General features: G+C 37.4%; 1 protein-coding gene across 8 annotated transcripts; it reads right to left on the reverse strand.

Moving 5' to 3' along the window:
- Positions 1 to 493: 493 nt before the first annotated feature.
- On the reverse strand, positions 494 to 22,017 carry LOC107101210 (transcriptional enhancer factor TEF-5-like). 8 transcript variants are annotated; one of them, XM_015400022.1, is made up of 13 exons: positions 21,799 to 22,017; positions 15,225 to 15,467; positions 8,289 to 8,353; positions 8,042 to 8,104; positions 6,586 to 6,597; positions 6,072 to 6,182; positions 4,930 to 4,973; positions 4,783 to 4,844; positions 4,566 to 4,699; positions 4,299 to 4,469; positions 3,953 to 4,093; positions 3,712 to 3,864; positions 494 to 2,121 (listed from the first exon to the last, which is right to left on the reverse strand). In XM_015400022.1, exons 2-13 carry the CDS (start codon positions 15,229 to 15,231, stop codon positions 2,008 to 2,010), a joined length of 1,077 nt encoding a protein of 358 aa, XP_015255508.1. In that variant the 5' UTR covers positions 15,232 to 15,467; positions 21,799 to 22,017; the 3' UTR covers positions 494 to 2,007. The 8 variants fall into 8 exon arrangements, with proteins under 8 accessions (XP_015255508.1, XP_015255513.1, XP_015255507.1 ...); XM_015400027.1 differs by lacking the exon at positions 8,042 to 8,104 and adding an exon at positions 7,872 to 7,934 and having other exon boundaries at positions 1,926 to 2,121; positions 6,111 to 6,182; XM_015400021.1 differs by lacking the exon at positions 8,042 to 8,104 and adding an exon at positions 7,872 to 7,934 and having other exon boundaries at positions 1,926 to 2,121.
- Between the last annotated feature and the right edge of the window lie 1,374 nt (positions 22,018 to 23,391).

The raw sequence follows: 23,391 nt of genomic DNA on the forward strand, positions 1-23,391 counted from the left end.
TAGGAATTCTGACAAAATACAAGCATTGATTGTGCAAGAATGGACTGCTATCAGTAAGGATTTGGTCCAGAAGTTGATTGAGAGCATGCCAGGGAGCATTGCAGAGATCCTGAAGAAGAGGGGTCAACACTGCAAATAATGACTTGCTGCATTAACTCATTCTGTCATTAAAAGCTTGTTACTCATAATATGATTGCAATTGTATTTCTGTATGTGTTGACATCTGACATACACACATGAAAAACAAAAGGCAGCAGATCATGTGCAAATATAATATTTGTGTCTTTCTCAATACTTTTGGCCATGACTGTATTGTCCTATTACAAAAAAAACATCAGGGTTGCATCCATTTAAATTGTTCTGGATACAAACATCACGTTTTTCTTCTACTGGCAAGATAACAGAAGGTCCTAACACTGAACTCTAAACAGAATAAATGTAACATTTAATTGAAGATGCAAGTTTATTTTAAAAAAATCCTAAACCAATAATTTCACATTGATCTCCACCATCCGACAAAAGTGAACTCATTAGTGCAGAATAAAAGGCACATATTTTATTCTTTGTGAGGATTTGAATAAAGGAATTATGTTGCAAAGACAGATTGTAAAAAAAAAAAAAAAACAGTATTGGGCGTCAACTTGATACTGAAATTGAATTTTAACCATTTATTTAAAACAGAATCAGTCGCCTCCTGTAATAAAGGTCATCAGGCCAGCATGATTATGTTGCCGTCAAATATATATATATTTATATGTATAAAGGGTCAAAGCCATGCGTACCAGTTTACTAAATATTTTACAAAAGATAAAAGTGTCAAATGGATAGTTTGTTAGTGTTGATAGGTAAAAATCTACCCCAATGCACTTAGGGTGTTATGTAATCTGTACCAAACATACAACAAGATCCAACCTATACATCAATGATTTATCATGTTTTTGCACTGTGTAGGTAAAATACAAAAGAAACATCTTATAAACACGTGTTAATGTTTTGGCTTAAACATAGTACCATTACAAATGTAGTGTAGTGTACACATCCTATACATCAGTGCTCCTTAGCTTAGCACAATCTTATCTTTAACTCATGTGGAGGTAGAAATACTCCAGCATGCCTGCACAGTCAGAGTAAAGACAGTCTTTGTTTATAAACTTAAAAAATAAAAAAATCGAAAACATAAAATCAATAAAAAGTATGAAACTAGTTTGAATTTTTTGTTATTTCCATGCAGGCAGGAGTGAATATCCTAATAAAGTTTATCTCTGCACCATGTTCTACTGAAAACAATTCAACTAATGCTTCCCTAATATTGTTCTCGCCTCAAAATATTAGTGTTTAAAAATAAATAAGACAAGCAGCACATCTTTATGCGTAGTGCATTATTGTCTGAGACTTTCAGGAAATAACATCCTCCAATCTTTTGATCAAACTGATTTAAAGTCCATGATTTTCCACGTAACAGAAATTGTACCTTTCAAAGATACAGAGAGAAAAAAAAGCCAATGTGGCAGGTTAAAACGACAAACTAAAATAAATTTGTTTAGAAAATACACTTAAACTCGTCACACATCAGTCTTTCCTACGGTGTAAAAACATGCTTGACCACAGCATCAATCAAGTTATATAAAATCTTTTAACCATAAAATATAAACTTCTAGAGTTTATTTCTAGTCAGTTTTGCATTTCTTTTCTATAGTTTTACTCCATGCTGTTAACTCACATTACTAACTTTGAAAAACAAAACTGACGCTGGATATTAAACATTTCAGTGGCAGCTTTTGGATGTTTCCTTCTTGCTCCGTTCGCCAAATGAAAACGGTACACATGACTACAAGGTAGGACTACGGTGCGACGGTTGGTCTAATTTAAAACAACAAAATGAGAAGAAGTAAAAACAAAAAGTGTGTTCAGAGTAAAGGAGTTGGGGGCTCTGTGTGCTGAGCTGGAAATAGTGTTTTTAAGCCATTTGTATTAAAATTCGGATGAGTCTCTGCTCCAGGTGTGCTGCTAGTCATTGACGAGGCGATAAACGTGGTACTGAGCTCCGTGTTCGCTTGTGGACACTTCAAACACAAAGGCAATGCAAAGCAGAGTCTCCTGGGTCTCTCTGTTGGACACAACCTGACAAAGGAAAACAGGAAGGTTAGGACTTATCAGTTTAACAGGAACTTTTTATGGTAAACTTTACATTTTAGAGGTGAAAAAAACTACTAAAAGTAACCTTTATTCACTTAAAACCTTAACTGAATTAGTGTCCTAAGCTTCTGATATGCGAGCCAATTTTTCCACACTTAACTTGCAAAGCTAAACAAATTAACATCCATTGAAGCAGTTTCTGACAGTAGGTTTTAGTTTACTGTTCAAATCTGTTTTTTAGCCAGACATTGTTAAATAGGCATTTCCTTGAAGCCTAGTAGAGAGAATATTTGGATTGAATTTCTTAATCTAAACAATTACTCATTTGTGCAGAACTTTGTCTGTTGAAAACCTTCCTCTGAAGTGGCCGTTTGCCACCCTACACCACAAGCTTTTAATATACTTCCATTCATTACGTTTTTTCCAAGTTGTATCAGTGCCATTGAAAATGGGGGCTGTCATAACACCTGAATTCCTCAGGCAGAACTAAATGTGAATGGAAAACTGCCGCAGATATAAGCATTAAAGTTGAATAAACGTTTACAGAAAAGAAATATATCTGATAGAAATGTTTACTAATCTATTCAAGACTTGACGATAGAACTTAAAGGTGTCTGATTACTAAAGATGACTGGAGGCGGAATATAAAATCATGGTGACTAATTACCCGACAGGTTAGTCAGATTCCATTATCTATGCTTTGAGAAGGTTGCAAGTGCCCAGTTTGATCCCCACAGACTGCTACTCTGGGTCCCTGAGCAAGACCCTTAACCCCACACTGCTCCCAGGAAGCTGCACAATTGCCGCCCACTGCCCCCCCAAGGGGATGGATTAAATGCAAAGAGCGAATTTCTCCAATGTGAGATCAATTATTATTATTATTATAGCATTCTTTACGATAGCAGCGTCAGTAAAGTTTTTTTTTTTTTGCTTTGTGAGTATGTGTGCAACTTTAAATGAACATCCTGTGGCAGAATTTGCCTTTTTTTTATAGGCTTGGGGAACAAAGACTACTGTTTTTTTAAGCACAACCTTCAGTTCCTTCACTTTGTCTTGATGGAGGGTGCTTCCTGCGGGAAACTAAGGGGTGACATTGCTTTGGTTAGATGCCGCTCCACGTTGCATCCCCTTTCCTTACAGCTCAACCCGCAGATCAGAAACACCCACTTGTTATTGACATTTTTGAATAAAAGTCAAATTCCCAATCTAAATGGAAATTGTATGTTTTCAACTTCTTTGTGGCACTTGTGAAGCAGGGCAGGACAACTGTAACCAAGCTAGGCTAGGAGTGCAACGGAACTAATTGATTGACAGCTGGTTTACAAATAGGCAGTATGTACATGAGGAGGGAGAATCATATATACCAAGATGAACTTTGATAGGCCAAAAGTGCGACTTGAAAGGGACGACCAAACTTGGCTATTAAGTTTAGGTTAAATTTGGAAATCCTTTCACCTGCTACTCAAAACTAGCAATAGGTTGGAGACCCCTGATGTAGACCTTAGAAAGCTAGACATTAATCCTAAATACAGAAATGTTCATGATAAAGAAGAGGTTGTAACTGGTCTAAAATACCTGCAGAATAGTGAAGTTCTCAAGCACACTGTTCATCATGTATTTCTCTGGCAGATGTTTGAGTTTGTGGATGAAGTTGATCATATATTCACACATAGGTGAGCGATGGATACGGAACATGTACTTTCCTCCTTCTAACCGAGCGTATTCGGTCTGTGGGGGAGGAAATAAAACACAACAGGGGTCACAACACAAATCTAAAGGTCTTTCTATGCATCAGGATCACAGTCGGGTCTCTCACCTCCACCTTCTCCACCACCTGCTTTCCAAAGGAGCAAACCTTGGTGGAGACACTGATGGTGATGTTTTCAGTCCCGCTGTACTGGCTGCTCACTCCGTAAAATGCGCCAGAGCCCTCCTCAATGTCACCGCTCAGATCCGCCTGAAACGAGAACATGACCCACCGAAGGAAAAGATTCAATCAAAGCTGCCAACCATAACATAGCAGGCAAAATTCTGATTTATTACTTTTTATTCATGCAAAACTGTTTAATTTTTACATCAGTTAAAAACATTGAAGAATGACTGACTGGTGCTATATGAGGTTATGTGACTTAGCCTGCCATTGACAGTCTATATGCACTAACCCAGAACTTGACGAGAAAGAACGCATTGTGAGGCCCCTTCTCATACAGCTCCTTCAAGCCTCCTTTCTTTTCCGAGAACTTGTCATAAATCTGTCTCACATCTATAGACTCCAAAACCGGGTCGCTGTAGCTGGGATTTGATGGTCCAATGTGAACGAAAAGGTGTTTATACTGCAGAAAGAAATGGTGAAGCAAGAAATAAGAGTAAAACAACATTTATTGGAGAGAAAAAACAAAACAATATATTATTAGAATCATTAAAGGTACCGTTTCTCTGTCTTTTTGATTCTCCATAAAAGCAGAGTACTCAAGTAGGCGTAGTTTTGCAGAAGCGATGGTTCTGTCTTGCCACACAGGTGCGGCGATGGCTGTAGGCCGAGGTGGCGGCAACGTTTCATAACCTGTTTTACATTGAAACATGTAAAGGTTTAATTAAGGAATTTCTACATATGTAGTAAATCACAGTTTGGGTTTGGAGGCTTACTGATGGGTGGAGGGACAGGCGCTGGTAATGTAGTGTATGGAGGCTGTGCAAAGGGCTTGATGCTAGAAAGTTGAAGAATTGAAAATGAGTTGCTAAAAAAGAACCGGAAAGAAAGATATTCGTTTTGAACCTTAAAGCTTGACTTACTCCTGAGAATGTCCAGGCTGTCCCGGTACAGGGCCAGGCCAGTACTGAGGAGCAAAGGAGAATAAAATCTAGTCAGAGATTTTAGACTTTACCAAAGAAAATGTAAATAAAAGAAATGTGTGTCTAGTTTTTGTTAAGGGTGCTCCAATCAGGAGATTTGGGACCAATCACGGTTACCGAGAGCCTGATCTACTGAAACAGATACCAAATAAAGCAGCCACGTTTATTTAACGCTATTTAAAATGTTAAAGTTTTAGTAAAAAAAAAAAAAAAACTGGATCTGATTGCTTACTGGCTGCTAAGCAGTCACTTAGAGGTTTTAACATTTCCCGGTTAGCTGGGATGCTAATGTTTACCTCCTTAGTGTCTCCAGGATTTTATTCTGTTTACTGAGCATTAAAGGCTCCACAGCTGTTCGGCTTCCATTTAGAGTAAAATAATACAATCCATTTATCATTTCAACCCCTTATGGTTAGGGAGCAGTGGGCAGCTTGCAGCACCCTCGGAGCATTGTAGGGTTAAGGGTCTTAGTCAGGGAGCTAGTCTGAAAAATCTTAAACCCACTTATGACACCAAAAAACTGAGGGCCACTGGTTAACTACACACAAATTTCCAGAATGCTACATCTGTTTTGCACCATTCAAAAACATTGGACCACCGTATGATTAACCAATCTGACCGTATTGTCTCTGTAAAACACCTTCAGATGACACGTGATGTGAATTTTATCTATTTGAATGAACTAAATTAAATTAATGGAAAAACTGAGGGATGGATAGACTCATATAGATAGATGTATGGAGTGCTTTGATAATGAGACAGGTGATCAAATGTAAATATTTTAGAAATGGAAAGACATACTTCTGCAGATATCCTGATTTTCACACAAAACTAAAAACTTTTATGAAATCTGTTGAAGGTGCAGAATTAATAGAAATATTCATAGTTACACTAGAGGGCAGCAAAAGTACTGTAGTGTACTTTTGCTGCCCTCTACTGGAGTCTACTCCCTTTTTAAATGACCTGCAGGGATTTTCTGATCAACAATTTGAGTGACCGCCAATAAAACGAGAAAGCGCCACATTTTTTGGCAGATAAAGAATGATGGCCTGTAACTGGAGCACCCTTAGTGTGTGTCTCACTCTGACTGGTGGAGGGAAGGGAGTCTGAGGTTTCATTACACTCGCTGACACAATCTGAGCAGATGAAAGGTTGGCCACTGTCTGGAGTGCCTTGTCTTTGGATACCTGATCCTAAACGAAAGAACGGACACACACAAAGTAACAAACAATGATAAAACCCCATCAGTTTTAATGAAGCTTAACACTCAGACAACTTTTAAGGCTCATTTTATACAGCAAGCCAGCCAACATTCATTTCAATTCAGAACAATGCAGTTACAACAAAAGACAAAGCATGAAAGACAGCAAAGCCGAGCTAAGAAAAAGCAAAGCGGGAGGCGCACCAAGCTGGAAGAGCTAACCATCACCGGCACTTAGCTAAAGCCACTAAAAACAAATCAAAAAGCAATGAATAGAGTTTTTGAGTATGGCAGGAGAGCTGCAATATGAACTAGCGGTAATATAACATAATGCCAACCACACAGCATAACAAAAGCCTGAAGCAGAGAACTGAAGTTATGTAACCAAAACTTACCAAGTTCATGGCCTATGGCAAAAAAGACATGTAATAAATTCAATTTAGTACACTTAAAAGATAGGGGACAGATGTTGGGCAATATAAAAACTCATTTGGGGCAGTTTTCACCCTGGGTTTCTGTTTTCTCCTCACATGCGCCTCTGAGTTGAAAACGCGTTCTATATAAATGCTTTATGTAGAAAATGAATAATAATAACAACCATAATATTATAAGAAACATTTTTTTGCCTTTTATCGAGTACCTCCATCAGAGCCTGCTCTTTGACTGATCTGGAGAGTGATTGTTCAAGTTTAAATTAATGTTCTAAAATTATGCTTGGAAAATGACAAAATATTCAGCTGGACACTAAACATGTAACAATTCATCTTTCCAGAAAACAAACATCCTGGAGCTAAATGATATTAATACAGTTCTGTTTTTAAAAAAGCAAGAAGTCAGTGCAAAATTATGATAAACAAAACTATACTAAAGGCTCAAGGGCCAAATAACAGGGAAGTAGAATGAAGAGGAAAATAAATTGAAGAACGGGAAGACAGATTATAATTGCATCCACTTTTGCTAGTGTAACTCTTAATGACAGGAATATTACAACTTTGCTCGTGTGTGTGTGTCTGCAGGCGTTGATGCACTTTATCGTACGCAGATAAACTAACCAAGCGAAGTAATCTCATGCAATTATTTGCCAAATACCACAGATATTCTGAACTGAACGAGCAGGTCGGCAAACTCTCATGCATAAACAAAAACCCTTAAACAAAAGTCATAATACCAGAAAAACACCAAATAAAAGGGGTTATTGTCTAAAGAAGTAGAAATAATAAATCTCAGCTACAGCCAGCAAGCAAACAAGACTTGTGATACAATTATCTTTTTTTGCAAATGCACATACAAAGCAGGACCTAACTTCTGCACCGTGAATGGATACAGAGCTCAAATTCAGGCTTTTACTTTCATGCAGCTAAAAGCAAAAGCAGCAAAAGCACAGCCACAGACCCTAAATGCATCAGACATGCAGCTACACATATTAGTTGATTATAATGAAACACAGAATGCATTCTAAGGGAAGAAAAATAACACATTTGCAAGAGGTGACCAGTGACAGTCCTTTAACTTTTAACTTTGAAGAATGACCAATCTGTTAGGTGCAGTTGGAACTTTAACAACCAACTGAAGAACAACAACACGCATTTTTATGCTCCAATATGATAAAACGGGTAAAGTTAGATTTGAGCCACATGCAGAGCAAAGCTGCTAGCACTGCAAAGTCAGTGAGCCTGTGTACCTTCAGTTTAGACTGAAATTCACGAGACTTTCTCTTGGCCAACACTTGCAGGTGACTAGAGACCTGAAGAAAGACAGCATGAGGGGGAAAGGATGGGAGGAAACAGGGAAAAGAAGGAAGGAGGACTGTAACTATAGAGTATAGGGAGAGTTGATGCAGGGAGAACCCACCTTGATGCTTGCCTGGTATTCACGTACCCTCTTACGAGCCAAAACTTGAATGTGACTAGATACCTTTGGGGTCAAGATTACCCCCATAAAAACAAAACGGAGGGTCTTTCAATTTAAAAACAACCAAGACAAACTACATCCATTAAAGCTAAACAAACAAAAAAGCATTCAATAAAATGGAGCTGAATTTCTAGATACATCTGGAAACAGGCAAATATGCAATTTGTACACAAGTATCAGTACATACCTGTTTGCGGGTACGCGTCTTCCCAGTTCGAAGCTTTATGTAGCGAGCTATCAGCTCATTTCGACCTAGAATTCACATAAGAAATATACCAATTAGGACCCTGAGCACAGTCTTCCCATTGGAATGAAGTAATTCAATCTTAGTGGTATACCATGTTTGACAATGCATGCAGTATATCAGGGTCTCCCCAACTGATTTGGGTGGTCAGAACAAAGGAAGTATATAAGACATGTGTCCAACTTGAGGCCCGTAGGCCGAATCAGGCCTATCATAATTTATCTGGACCTCAAACGCCATAAAAGCATAACTATGATAAAGTAGAGGCATAGGGTATTTTATAAGTGGCTAAAACAGTGAAATAAAGGTGAATTCAGTTATAATACCAGAGCAGGAGTCTGTTTGTGAACTAATCTTGTTCTTTGTGATATGTCAAGATGTTTGTTTGAATAAGTCAATTTCTGTAATAATTGTTGACATTGAATAATTGATTGTATCTGTTACACAGACCATGAAGCTTATAAAGATGTGGAAGAAAACATAGAAAGAAAATATCATAGAACAATGTATTTTCATTAAATACTTACTAATATTTTTTAAAGCCAATAGTCACACATTTAGAAATAAGCATGAAGCATTTCTTTTTCAAATTGTCTTTGTGTGTGCGAGAGACATTTTTTTTTAACTCTCTTTTTAAAAAAAAAAAAAAAAAAAAAAAAGGCTTTACATATCTGCGGCTTTATAATACTCCCATAAAAACAAAAACTATGATCCTGGCCTGGCCGTCCTTGCTTGCAGAATTTCAAAACAAATGACAAATAGGATGTTTGACTGGCAGAATAAAAACAGTGGGGTTATCTGCCTGGGGTTACTTTATTCTTCCTGTTCACTGCTTTCTTCCTCTGCCTCACAAGCTACTAATCAGGCCTGATGATTTGCTCGTCTTTGACCGTAACTGGTGAGCCACACAGGGGAGTTTGACTGGAGGTATGATGGTTAATCACGTCTATGTTGCAACACAGTCAGCAATCCCATTGCCTTTCCAGGAAGTGGCCGAGCCCCTCAGGGACTCAGATGAGTCACATCAGTTAAGTTAGCACAACATAAAATTCCCCCAAAACCCACAAAAAAATAGAGGCCGACTCAAACAAAGCAGACCACTCCACCTCCCCAAACAAGGGGACACAAACCATCTGCTGCCTGCAACTAGTCCACATAAGGCACATAACTGTTGATTGTACAACTGGAGAGTGAGAAGACTGGGGTGTAAAATCTAAGTCCCTATGTTAGCTATCAAATCCAGTTTTAGAAACTAAGAGGAACCCCACAATGTTGAGTTTTTCCCCCCAAATACTACTCTTAAGACACGCTTCATCCGACACTGGGCCGGCACTAAAAAAAAAAAAAAAACACCAGCAGAAATAAGATTTATACATGTGAAACCTGATGGGGCTGTATAAAAGAGGTAGAGTGATATTTTTGGTGAAAGGGTGCAAAGACCTTTAATTTGAAGTAGATTTAGTGAGATAAGATATAGTGAAAAATGTAGAGGAGCTGATGAAGACATGACGGGATGATGTCACCAGATGAGGCATCTCTATTCAATCATCTGTAGCATGCTAATCACTTAGCATTACTGTATAGCATGATGATTACACAGCAGAAGGCCTGCTGGCTCAGCAATATTTGCTTGGACTGGGTATCAGTCTGTTAGCCACACAAAGATTTTCTAAGGAGTCCTAATTTTTAGGTGGAAAAATAATTCATCGGTTAATTCTGTATGGAGCTAAATCGGTCTTAATTTTCACAAATACACACATATGATTCACACGTGCACAGGACAAGCTTCACACACACAGCAAGATTCACGTAAGCATACAAGATTCAGACATGCACAGCACATGATTCGATGATTTCTGGTCCATAAACAATTATAAATTAATTTACAAAGTACCAGCGGTCTTAAACTTCACTGCATTTGTGTGTTGATTTTTCAGACTCTCCTCACGCACCTCGATACACAAATGCATTTTTTTATACAGAGGATGGTTTGCAACCAATCATCGAGCTCCCTTGTATACGCCACTTACAAGAAAGTACTCCACATGGAATTAAAATTTGCTCCGCTCTGGTCCGGTGTTCCTTCAGCTCAGCATACCACGTCAGGCCAGCATACCCTTAGTAATAGGGATTACATAGAGTTTCCTCTGTCTCCGCTCTCCTTACATCCAAGCGCTCTGTTTTATTTTCGCAATTTAGTCAGGTTTTTGTGGTAGTTTGTGTATAAAACAAAAAAAAAAGTTTCTTAAAAATCCAGTACCTCTGTGAATTGAAAATTGTGTTTTGTTAAATTGCGATTATATTGCAAATGTAATTAATTTCCTAACCCTAACTGGTTTAATGTGTTTCTTACAGGACACATCATTCAAATACAAAAATCTAAAGCAGACCAAAATGCCAGCAGATTCATGGTCACCCAACAGTGGAGGGAGTCCCAAATGGAAATCAAAGCTTTTAATAAAACATGATGCAAAATTTTATTACAAAAGATAATTGAAAATGCACATCCAATAAAAATGAATACAGAGCAGTGTGAAGTAATACTTAAGCTACCAGTGCACAAAACAAAATGTTAACTGTGTTTTGACTCATGTCATCTTACTCGGCTGTCCTCTGACCCCCCGAGCGCAGAAGTCAAATCTAAAAAAAACCTGCAGGATAATCGCTAGTTAAACTACAATGTCAGCAAGAAGGGCTGATAACAAACAAGGCTCTGAAGTGATCATCTAATGACACTTCAATCTTATGTTCTGTTTTTGATCAATATGGCCCCTTCTGGAAGGGAGGGAGCAGAAAACATAAACAAACAGGGTCTAAAATTGGAACATGCAGGAATCCAAGGAAAGGTCAGTTTTGGATGACTAATTAAAAATAGCCAGGCACTTTGTTTTAAACTCCTTTTTATTCAGCATTTTAGCTTCAAATCTTCAACAACTTGCTAAAAACAACTTTGATACGAAAGACTCAACAAAGCTATTTAGAAGGAAATGAAGGGCAGACTTAACTTTGTTAAACGTAGCCAAAACTTCACATTCTGCCTCCCAGAATACCAGATGCATTAATATTAAATGCAGACCTATACAGAAACGGGGAACACCCCTGATCTAACAACTATCAACGCCACCCACAAGGATGATAATCCCTGGTTCCCACTGCAATATTATTGTTCAGGTTGTTCCCTCAATCTTTTACCATCCTCCAATATTTGGGGACGCCTTGATCATCATGATATTCCTGTTTTTTTTTTTAAATTAGGATGCAGTTAGTTCAGAAAGACATATGTACCACCCTGACTTCAAATCAGGGATATTTGACATTATGGATTTTTTTGGCCTGATATCCTAGGGTCTTGTGGCTGCACACTGTAAGATCAAACATGTTCCAACTATTTTATTCAATCCAATGTGTGGGATCTGTCAGGATTTTAAAGTCGACCGACAGTCTTAATGTGTGCAACCGGAATACGCCTTTATTCAAGCTATTTGGTGGAAAAAACAGAGCACAAGTAATGGAGATAACTTCAGCTACTGTGAGGCAAGCAGAGTCAACACATTTGGAGGGATAAATAATAATTGGACTGCAGCTAGAGCTGCATAGCTTTAAGAAGCAACCCACATACAAATATCTAGGATATGGCGGAAATATTTGTGTTAAGCCACAACTGAACCACACATCAGAAGGCTAACATGGGCTAGTGACAAAAAATAAAAATGTTTTCAAAAAGTTCCAGTTGAACTAAAGGTCTCAGACTCCATAGGAAGAATGGAAAGTACTGAGAAGTTACCGGGGGTCCAGGGTAAAGTTTCCAGTCAATGAGGATTTATGGAGCAACGTTATCTGTCGCCGTTGGGCCAATAAGTTTTACTGGCTCAAAAGTCAATGCAGCAGCCTACCAGGATGTTTCTGCGCAACCCATGCTTCCCTTTACTGATAAGAGATTCCGATTTCATCCTCCAGCAGAATGGGGTCTCTACCCCTAGTGATGAGGGTTTTGGACCCCTATAGAAACATCTCAACTAAGAGAGCTGGCTCTTTAGGTTAAAAATTTATACTTCAAATTTCTTGGTTACTTTAAATGATTTGATGAAGGTGATACATTAAATGTAAGGTGTTACGAGGAACTATGTTTGACCCACTAGATGACGTTGAACTGCACCCATTCATTGTAACAGCAGCCTTTTTCATGGTTTTGCAGCACTCGCTACACCCATTGTTAAATAGTAAACAGTGTCTATAACTCCACGCCTTTGCTTAGCAGAGACAGACACGACGCCACGTATATATTGACCAAACACACATTGAAGAGAAAAGAAAGTGATCGAAACGGTTACTTCGTAGAGTCTCTCATGGATGTAGTTTGTGACCACACTGCCACAGGTACAGATACCCGCTTTATTAACATTGGTATTAATGTGACTGATTGGCCTGCAAACTACCCAGTCGACACCTACTAGGTGTTACCAAACATTCAATATCAGTGAATATCAATTTTTTTCAATAATTGCGATATGATGTTTGGAGATTTCTACACAGTCTGATTTACAGCATTTGTCAATGACTGGGGATTTGATGCGTCTTTATTTGTTTTATAAGCTGGTGCTTTTTAACTTTTGCTATTAAAATGGGTAAATAAATTTGACCATCTCCTTTAGCCCTGATTAGCGAGCGCTGATTAAATGATGCAGACGAGCAACGTGCCAATTAAAGCAGTGCTGGCATTAACTTATCAGGAACCGCGTTACAAAGGCAGCAGTATCAGCAGAAACCAAGACCAGCTGAGAGTTACGGGCCCTCCAGTGTGTCCTGGACCTCCTCCTGCCTTGACCTGCCTGGAACAAATCCTGAAGGAGTATCAAGGGAGCAAACAACACCAGATGCAAAGGAAGCTGATTTCAGCCGCTTCTATCCTGGATCTCGTTCTTTTCATCGACTCATATTTTATGACCTGGTCTGAGTTAATAGTAGATTTGTGTTTTAATTGGTCCCATGTGCAGAGTTCATGTAAGTTTTTCATGCTCAACTTCATTTACTTTTGAAGAACTTTCAAGGACAGTTTTCAAGCTGATCCAGTACCTTAACTAGTGGTGTGTCAATCAATCGGTCATCGATCATAATCAGCTGGTTTTCATTAACAGGTTTGTGATCAGCGATCACCGTCTTTTGTTACCAATCACTAAAGCTGATCAGCAGTATTTGTTACTTTGCAGGCTGTACAGGCTCAGCCTGCAGCATCTCACCCTCGCTCCTTTACACTGTGCAGCGCAGAAGCAAATCCTAAGAACTGTCATGAGGTACTTTTGTGCTTTGGGAATAAAGTGAAGTTTGCATCTAGCAATGGAAAAATTCCTCAGAGGTGAGGCGCATCAAAACGCATCAATACACTGAATACAACAGATTTGAAACAAGCAGTAGACAGAGTATGATGAGCTCACTGCGAGAAAAAAAAAATGAGAAAAAAAAAATGCAGGTAAAGCGATTCACAATTATCTACACTCTCCTCCATGAACATGATAATCAGTAAAACAAAAACAACCCCCAACATGATTTATTTAATCATGTAAAGGACCAGCAGTGAAAGACTTTGGGCTCCACTGACGGCTCTCACCATTGAATCGTTCTACTGGGGGGTCCGTTCAGTTCCACCGAACAGTGAAGTCTCACAGTAAATGTCTTCTTAATCTTTGTATCTTACAAAAATCCATTTTAATATATGTAATAAGACTTTTTTATGTCCTAACATGATGAATCTGGGGGAGTCAAGCCCCTCCGCTTCTTCCATCAGAACCAGGATATGTTTGGTGTTTCACTCACTGTTTGACACAGGTACCAAAACGCCACAGCAGAGTTTGCCCATCCATAAAACAATCAGTTTTATTTACCAACTTCTGATTGTTGATTTGATTGCAATCTGAATTCGACTTTGGAAATTAATTTTTACTTGACAGATTTTTGCCCCGTCACAGCAGGCACTTGAGTCACAATACAGATGGGTCCCAGATTTTGTCATAACACCGACTTCTCTCCCGACGCAGAGGATGCAAATTGTGGTGGAGAAAACTCGGTTGGCACACCTTGTCAGAATCACACACGCCTACACATCTATAGCAGTGCTTCTATGTCAAGCATGCCTAGCATGTATCTAGCGGTTGTTATACATTCAAAGAAAACCTGTATAGCTAATGTTGTAGCCAGTGCCTGTGTGACTTACTATTCACTATGACTACAGAGTTCAAACTCCACATGCAAAAAGAGCAAAATATTTTCTGCATATTTGCGTTTTGCCAAATGTTGGTTTGCTCAATTTTTATATTTTCCAGCCACATTTGATTAAAATGAAATCCTCCCAACATGGTCGATCAACGTTTCGTCCACGTGGGAGCTATGTCGTCATGACAACAGAGTAGCACATCACTGAGACGAAACGTGGCATAAGGCTACGCCATAAATATTTTTTATTTCGCTATTTTATTTCTCTCTTTAAAGTAAAATATGCATCGTTACAATATCAAACATTTACAAGCACCAGACTGAAAATTCAGGCATTGTTTTAAACCTTAAAACACAACATTAAAATTAAGCATTTTCAATGATTTATGAACCCTGTATGTGATATTCAGATCATAAATTTGGTCATAATCATCTATATTAATAGCAATGAACGTTTAAAATATATCTGTTACTGACTAAAGAACTTAACATACTAGTTTGTCCAAAACCTGCCAGTTGTTCACTGTTTCAGAATATTCAAGTAACCCAGATTGAGGAATACCATTCTCAAGAATTGGCATAGGAGATTCTAACGTATCTAATAAACTTATGATTAAAGGAGTTAAAGAAAGCTGGCCATTGATAGTCATCCAAGGACAGAAGATTTCTCACCATACATCTTGCCCTCATCTGAAAGTATGATCTTTCTCCTCCCACATGGAGGGTAGATGGCCAACGCCTCTTGAAAGCTCTGCTCGATGTCTGGACTCCACACTCCTTCAGGGTCACCGTCCAATCCACGGTCAGCCCCATCAGCCAGTCCCTCTCCATTACCGCTCTCCTCCTGCGCCCCATCAGGGCTGCTTCGGCAACTCCACTCCGACGCAATGATGACGGTTCCAGCAACACCCTCACCTACAACAGATGAAATACAAAGTGAGCTTTCCTGCAGGGCTTCCTGGGAAAAATGGGCAGAAGATCTGTTAATAAGATCTGCTTGATTTTGAATGAGGGTTGCAAATGACTTTATGATTACTGTGCATTTAAAGCCTAATTATGCTATAAACAGCAGTAACAAAAATAGAATAAATAAGTATCTTCCACATTTAAAAACATTACAGAGTACGCCACAATACCAGACGGCGAAAAAAGACAGTAATTTGTGTTTTGAGATAAATTAGACTAAAAGGCACTACAATCAGGAAGGTTTACAGAAATAGAAGAAATACTGTACACAAACTAAAAATAAATCTGAAAATACAAACTTCACTGTGGAAACGCTGGCTTTCATTTACAAAACTCAGGGTAAAGGTTGGAGTTGAGATTTTACAAGGAACATTCACACACATGTGAAACTATGTAAAACCAGCTTTGTTACAGATAAACTTAATATAGTTCAAAATGTGAACTCTGCATTAATGGGTTTTTAAACAGGATGTGATACTGCTTTGCTACGAATAATTAATCCTTCCTGTTAACATCAATAATTATTGATTCAGCATGCGGACAAGTATATGAAAATTAACACTTTGAACAATGCCCGTATCTATTGTCATATATTATAGTTCTTAAAATTGAAACTGAATAGGACAAAGGAAAGCTTGGACTAATAAAATGTTAAAAATCTATGGAAGAGGATTAAGGCAACAGGGAAGAAAAAGTCAACTTATTTTTCATTTTAATATAACACAATTTTGACTTTAATCAAAGGATTTTGACTTTAACCCCAGAATTCTTATTTTAATCTCAGAATTTTCACCTTTTCTCCCAAGATTCTGATTTAAATCTCAGAATTTTCACCTTTTCTCCCAAGATTCTGATTTTAATCTCAGAATCCTCCAAGGATTCTGACTTTTTCTCCTGGGATTCTGGCTTTAATCAAAGGATTCTGACTTCAAACTTAGAATTCTGACCTTTTCTCCCAAGATTCTGATTTTAGTCTCAGAATCCTCCCAGGATTCTGATTTTATTCTCAGAATTAAAGGCAACAGGAAAAAAAGTCAACTTATTTGTCATTTTAATATAACAGAATAATGACTTTAATCAAAGAATTCTGACTTTAACCCCCGTATTAAACCGAAATAAAATTAAAAAATGAGTTGACGTGACTATTTTTTCAGAGGCCCACATCCTCTTCCGTAAAGATCCCAAGATGGGAAATCAGTCTCAAACCCTGTATTTTTATAATATCCTCTTAAGAGTGTGTTAGGGCTCTACGTGTTAAATAGTAAGATAGTAAGAATAGAAATATTCTTTATTTTCTCTCAGTGGTGTAAGAGCAGCAAAGGGTAAAAGGCAGAATGGATGCAAACAGATTCCCACAAGTCAAACATCGAAAAGAAAAAAGGTACATTTCCAGCACTGGAAAGAAAACACTAGTAATTAAAAATACCATGCTCGCATTCAATGAAGTGTTATACCAAGTAAGATTATAAAAATAAAAAGATTGTTCATTTGTGAACAAAAAAATTACAAGAAATAAAAAGTGTGCAAAAAATTATAGGGGTGTAAATATTAAACTTAGTTGACCAATTTTGTTCATTTTTACATATACAAAATATCACAACAGCTGATCATCCTAAACACTGTGTCATGTAAACATGAAAATTAGCTCATTCTGTTAGCATCTAGCCACTCAAAGCCGGAACACGTCACCTTTGTGTGTGTGTGCATTTTACCAGGCTACTCAAATATATCCATATATCCATATTTAACGCCTGGATTTCTAATATATTGCAGCCTGAGTAGATTTCTGAACTCTTATGCCTCTTCATTATCAGAAATTTCTAAAGACAACTAAAATAGGAATCTGCCAAAAAAATAAAAAATAAAATATGGATCCTCCTTGATGAGCTCCTTGGTTGAGATCAAATATTACAAATGTTGGAGGTTTTGTAAATTACAGGATACTTAGATTTTTCTATCTAAACTAGATTTCAAAATAAGACCAACTGCAAGGTTGCTGAAATGCATGACAAATGCCTTGCAACCAGAAATATGATTAAACTTAGCAGAGTAGTATCAGTTTCATCTAAAATTGTTTTCCATTTCCATTGTGAGCACTAACAGAGCTAAGCATTCAGACTCAAAGACAGCAGCTAATGAATTGTAGTATAACTTCTCAATAATGTTTAACTTTATTATTTCAAGCTTACAGATGCACTAATAAGGTCTTCAAACTCAGAGTTAACTGATCTGGCCAGAAGAAAAAACAAATGCTACTTAAACCTGCATATACATACTAACAAAACCTGTTGTTTTGTTTATCTACTCATCTAACTTAAAGACGTGCCCCAAAGTTAGTAACCTTTGCATTTAAAAGAAAATAAAGGCTGTCATTGTTATGGATGACCCCCATTTTCTTTGAACACAGACACACATTCACAATGTGAAAGCTCCCTGATGTGTAATGTTTTCCAGATTGTGGCAAAAATGATCCCAACCACACAACAACCACAGAGCATTAGTGTGGTCTCTGAACTTCCCTGCTGTGGTGGGCCTATACTGTACACTGTGCTTACAAGTCTTCCCAGATTCAGTTACTGCTGAAAGGGTTGAACATTTTCCACAGCGATCAGACAAACTTGGAATCTTGAAAAGAAAATATATTTAAACCTCTATGGTGCTGTATGGTATCTGCTCAGATGTTTCATAGAGCAAAATGACTGCTGGTCTAATATTAAGTTTACTGTAGCAGTGGATCAGCTTGGCATCAACATCTGCAATGCTTTATAAAGAAAAATACACAGTCACACACTAGGAGTGTCTAGTTTATTTAATCCATTGGTCAATAGTAAAAGGGTTGTTTTTATACCTATTGGTGTTGACTATTGTTCTCTATTTGAGTATTATAACTTGATAAAGCTTTTTCTAATATTTATCCATTTTCCTTCATGCTATCCTTGCTGGGATCTCGAGGGGTGCTGATCTCCAGCTGTCAATGGGTGAGAGGCGGGATACATCCTGGACAGGTCGCCAGTCCATCGCAGGGCAACACAGAGACAAACAGGACAAACCTTTTACACTCACACCTAAGGAGAAGTTAGAGAAGCCAATTAACCTAACAGTCATGTTTTTAAGAACGGGGAAAGAAACCGGAAGAACCGGAAAAAAACCAACCAAGCAAAAGGAAAAAAAGCAAAACCCAAGCAAGAAAAACCCGGGCCGGGAAAACAAATCCGAAACTTCCTAACGCAAACCAACAAGGCCAACCAACGCCCCAACGAGCAACCCCCCTTTTCCAAAAAGCCAAAACAAAAAAATAATCAAAATATATGTGGTTTGGACCGATAGCCCATCAGGGAAATATCAAAATGGATCAACTTTAATTTTACGGATTGGTACTCAAAGCTGCAATATTGATATATCAAGATTAAAATCATTATATTGTGAAACCCCTAAAACATAAATAAAAGAAATTAAAATGGTAGAGTGTTACTGTTTGGTTTTTGAGTTTACTGGATAATAATGAAAAAAAAAACTACAGTAATATGCAGTTCCTTGTCTGCTGCTCTTAAAAAAAACAAAAACAAAAAAAACGTAACTAATGATTATTTTGCAAATCAGTTAATCCTTCGATTCTTTTTTCAATTAATAATTGGACAGCCTAAGGTTCCTTAAAGATGTTTTTAACAGAATTAAACCAGGTGAAACTAAAACCTTTCCACTTGAGGATTTCTGGATACAGCATATTGACAGTTGATATTTTCTCTTTATCTTAAATACAAAATGATTTTTTTCCCCTCACAATTTTGATATAATTAATGTTCTAAGTGGGTTGCTCTGTCAGCTTAAGGCATGTTTTACAGTCTCCACCTTATCAGTTCAGTTCAGTAGCTTTTTTTTTTGTCCCAGTATGGGCAATAGATTAGTTGACAATTATTTAAATAATCCATTAATCATGATTAAACCGATTGTTTCAGCCCCAAAAAAAGACGCCAACTTCTTTACTTGTATTCCAACAAATCAAACATCCAGTGATCAACATCTGGAAAATATTTATAACTCCTTTCTAGAGATCAGCAGCCCAGTCGTTTTCCCCTGTTGATTAATTAATGTTTTTCTGGCTTAAACCAAAAACATTATTATGGTTGATATCAGGAGTGTCGTGATACAACTTTTTAATGTCCAATACCGATATTGTAGCTGAAAATATTGATCGATACAGACATTGACCTGATATAAATATTGGCATGAATCCTACATAATTTTGCTTATTTTACAGTTTGGAATGATAGAAAAGGTTTTATCAAGTGTTATTTTTCAGACTAAAATAAACTTTGAACAAAGCAGATCGAAGCAAAGTGATTCTATGAGCTTTCTAATATCTGCGATTTTTAGAGGTAAGGCTTTATAAACTGATATTCAATTTTTGGCAGATATGGCAACAATCTCTGATATCAATATTGGATTGCCAGACATCTCCAGTTTTTATATTAATCATGCTAATATTACTTTAATAAGAAGATCTTCAATAGGGGATGTGCAACCCCTAGGGGATCCACCGAGGTACTGCATGGGGGTTGTGAAAGTTTTGGTTGATTATACTTTTAATTTTATTTTTTATAATTCCCTTGAATTTTTTTCCACTAACTGAAATGTCTTTAAATCCACATTAACATGAGTTCAACACCCTGTAGTAAACAGATAAATGGAGGCAGAAGATGTCCTTCAGTCATCAATGCACACATTCAGCGACACACAGGAGCTCGTTCAAGCTGGGCACCGTTTCATTCACAACACCTGTCCCATCAGCTAGGAAACAGAATCAGAAATACTTTAATAATCCCAGGGAGAAATTACTTTTGTTACATGACACCACCTGTAATAGAGTGACTATAGGACCAGTTTGATATAACACAATTTCACACCATATATATATAATTAAGGGGTCCCCGCTCCATGTTGTCATTAGTTTTGGGGGTCTATAGCCTGGAAAATGTTGAAGGCCCCTGCTTTAATAAGTTAACATGGTATTTAAGTTTAACGTAATATAGTGAGCATTTAAACGTGTATCATATTTCATCAGAGCTAGATTGCAAAGCAGTTAATTCATATTGATTTGATCAAACCTTATTACAATGTTGAGATTGACTAATCATTCAGTCAGTCAATTCCATTGATTTTACTGATCAATGACTAACTGGTTAAATGTTTTGTTTTTGTTTTTTTTTCCAGACAAATAACCATATAACCAAAAATAAGAGTTAACCTTTTTTGGTTCAGTCATCAACAAATAAAAAAAAAATCAGATTTCCTTTTAATTAAAAAATGCCCACCTTTGTAAAATAATCAAACAAAAAGGTTCCTGTTGTGATTTAATCCTAATGGTAGATCAGGCTTCAAAGGGAACCAATAATGGGAATTGGCCGGAAAAGAAAGAGGAATCGGTGCTTTACAAACACTAGGCTGTCAGGGCATTATGGGCAGGAGGTTCATGCGGTTGCGTCGTTTTCATTTTAGCTCCTAGTGGCCAAAAGGTCAGCTGTTCAGTAAAGCACTGAGCTAAATAAAACTATGAGCTCAGCAAACTGTGAAAGGACACATGCTGCCTTCTGCACCAATGGAGGCAGCAAGGGACATGATTACCCAAGCTCTGTTTCATCACTCATTTAATCTGCAACTTCAATTCACGGCCCAAAAAAGAAAAAACATTTAAAGAATCTCATAAAGCCGATATATAGCAGAAATCCCCCCCTAGGAATCAGAAATGAAGCCGTAAAGTATAAACAAGGCGTAGTTTCTTTTGAGGCTTCCTACCGACTAATAGCGAAACTTTTCCAACAAGAGTAGCTAGCATGGAGGAAAATAAAGCCGTTTAGTTAAATGCGAGTTGACAAAACTCAACAAAAAAACATATTCTACCAAAAATGCTGAAAAACAAACAACAAAAAAAGCCACGGTGTCGTTAACGTCACTGTTAGTTTCTTATTAGATGAGCTAAAGTTGCTAACTCTTTAGAACTGCTATGCTAACGTGTTAGCTTGGGGGCTAATCAAACCGTAACAAACTACAAACACAATCCAGAAGATGTAGAAAAGTAATCGGTTATATCACTCTTAGATAACTACATAAAACAACTACTGTCTGCTGAACAGTCGGCGGTCTGATTCAGCAAGTACTCGGCGGGAAAAATGCAAAATATGCCAAATATCCCAAAACTTCCAGCATACACGTAGCGAAGCAGCAGCGGCGGCATGAAAAAGTTGCAGCACAACAAAGAAGGAGATCTGGGAGCTGCTCTCACCTCACAACGGCTTCCCCGCTCCGCTTTTACTGGGACCAACTTCCCTCAGACGAACCAGCTTCTACAAAAACATAGCTCCGAAATTAAACGATAAAAAACAGACCTTGACAGAAGTAAATTTTTAAAAAAGTAGGATGTAAATTAGAAATTTGGTATGAAATCAGCGCTCGGGAAGAAAAAACGCGCAGAGGCGTGGCGACGAAACACACGACAAGCAAAAGTTTTGTGGCTTCCAGCGCAAACTCCTCCCATCGCGGAATGGGAGACTCCTGATTATAGAAGAAGAAACACAGGCATTAAAGGCGAGTTTATACTCAATAAACCCGCTGCTTGAATTCATCTGAGAAGGAAAACCTATTATACAAATTAACTTTGATGGCGGAGCTTAAAGGAGGGAAAGATGGGGTGATATGGAATAAATTATGGCAGGGAAGAGTGAAGGACACCATGAAAGAAAGGAGGGACACAAATAGGCCGGATAAGATATCAAAGTAAGGGCAAATGGAAGAAAGAAGGGAAAAGTGGGGAGAAAAAGAGGGGGAGGGGATAAGGAATGAAGAAGGAAAGGTGGGAGGGAGGAGGCATAAAAGGAAGGATAGAAGGAAGACATTTAAATAATAGAGTAAGAAAAAAAAATCTTGTTAGAATTTTTCTTTTTTTTACAGTTTAAAATCAAGAATTATTCAAGTCAAAATTTTTTCTTGTTTTACTTTTTTCTGTATCCAGTGTGTAATATATATGGAAGAGGATTGGGGCCACTGAAAAAAAAGTTAACTGATTTTTAAATTTTATTTCAGTTTAATATGGCGAAAAAAGTCAAAATTTGGAGAAAAAAGTCAGAAATCTGAGATTAAAGTCAGAATTCTGAAAAGAAAAGTCAGAAATCACACAAAAAAGTCAGGATTCTGAGAAGAAAAGTCAGAAATCTGAGATTAAAGTCAGAATTCTGAGTAGAACAGTCTAAATTCTAAGATAAAAGGGACAATTCTGAGAAAAAAGTCAGAAATCTGAGAATAAATCAGAATGCTGAGATTACAGTCAGAAATCTGAGGAAAAGTCAGAATTCTGAGATGAAAAGTCAGAAATCGGAGAAAAAAGTCAAAAATCACACAAAAAGTCAGAATTCCTAGATTAAAGTCAAAATTCTGAGAAAAAAGTCAGAAATCTGAGAATAAATCAGAATGCTGAGATTACAGTCAGAAATCTGAGGAAAAGTCAGAATTCTGCAAAAAGTCAGAACTCTGAGGGAAAAAAAAGTCAGAAATCGGATAAAAGTCAGAATTCTGAGAAGAAAAGTCACAATTCTGAGAAAAAAGTCAGAAATCTACAAAAAGTCAGAACTCTGAGGGAAAAAAAGTCAGAAATCGGATAAAAAAGTCAGAATTCTGAGAAGAAAAGTCAGAAATTGGTCAAAAACGTCAGAAATTGGTCAAAAAAGTCAGAATTCAGAGAAAAAAGTCAGAATTCTGTGAATACAGTCAGAAATCTGAGGAAAAAGTCAGAAGTCTGAGAAAAAAAGCCAGAATTCTGATATTAAACTAAATTTTTTTAATATTAATATTAAATTGAAGCTTAAAAATCAGTTAACTTTTT

The sequence above is a fragment of the Cyprinodon variegatus genome, unplaced genomic scaffold (genome assembly GCF_000732505.1).
Source record: "Cyprinodon variegatus isolate N-32 unplaced genomic scaffold, C_variegatus-1.0 Scaffold1065, whole genome shotgun sequence".
Lineage (NCBI taxonomy): Eukaryota > Metazoa > Chordata > Actinopteri > Cyprinodontiformes > Cyprinodontidae > Cyprinodon > Cyprinodon variegatus.

Coding starts and splice junctions, on each gene's coding strand:
- LOC107101210 (XM_015400022.1), bottom strand. Junction 4,845..4,929: donor CAGCCTGGACATTCTCAGGA/GTAAGTCAAGCT, acceptor TCAACTTTCTAG/CATCAAGCCCTTTGCACAGC. Junction 4,700..4,782: donor GCCTGTCCCTCCACCCATCA/GTAAGCCTCCAA, acceptor AATGTAAAACAG/GTTATGAAACGTTGCCGCCA.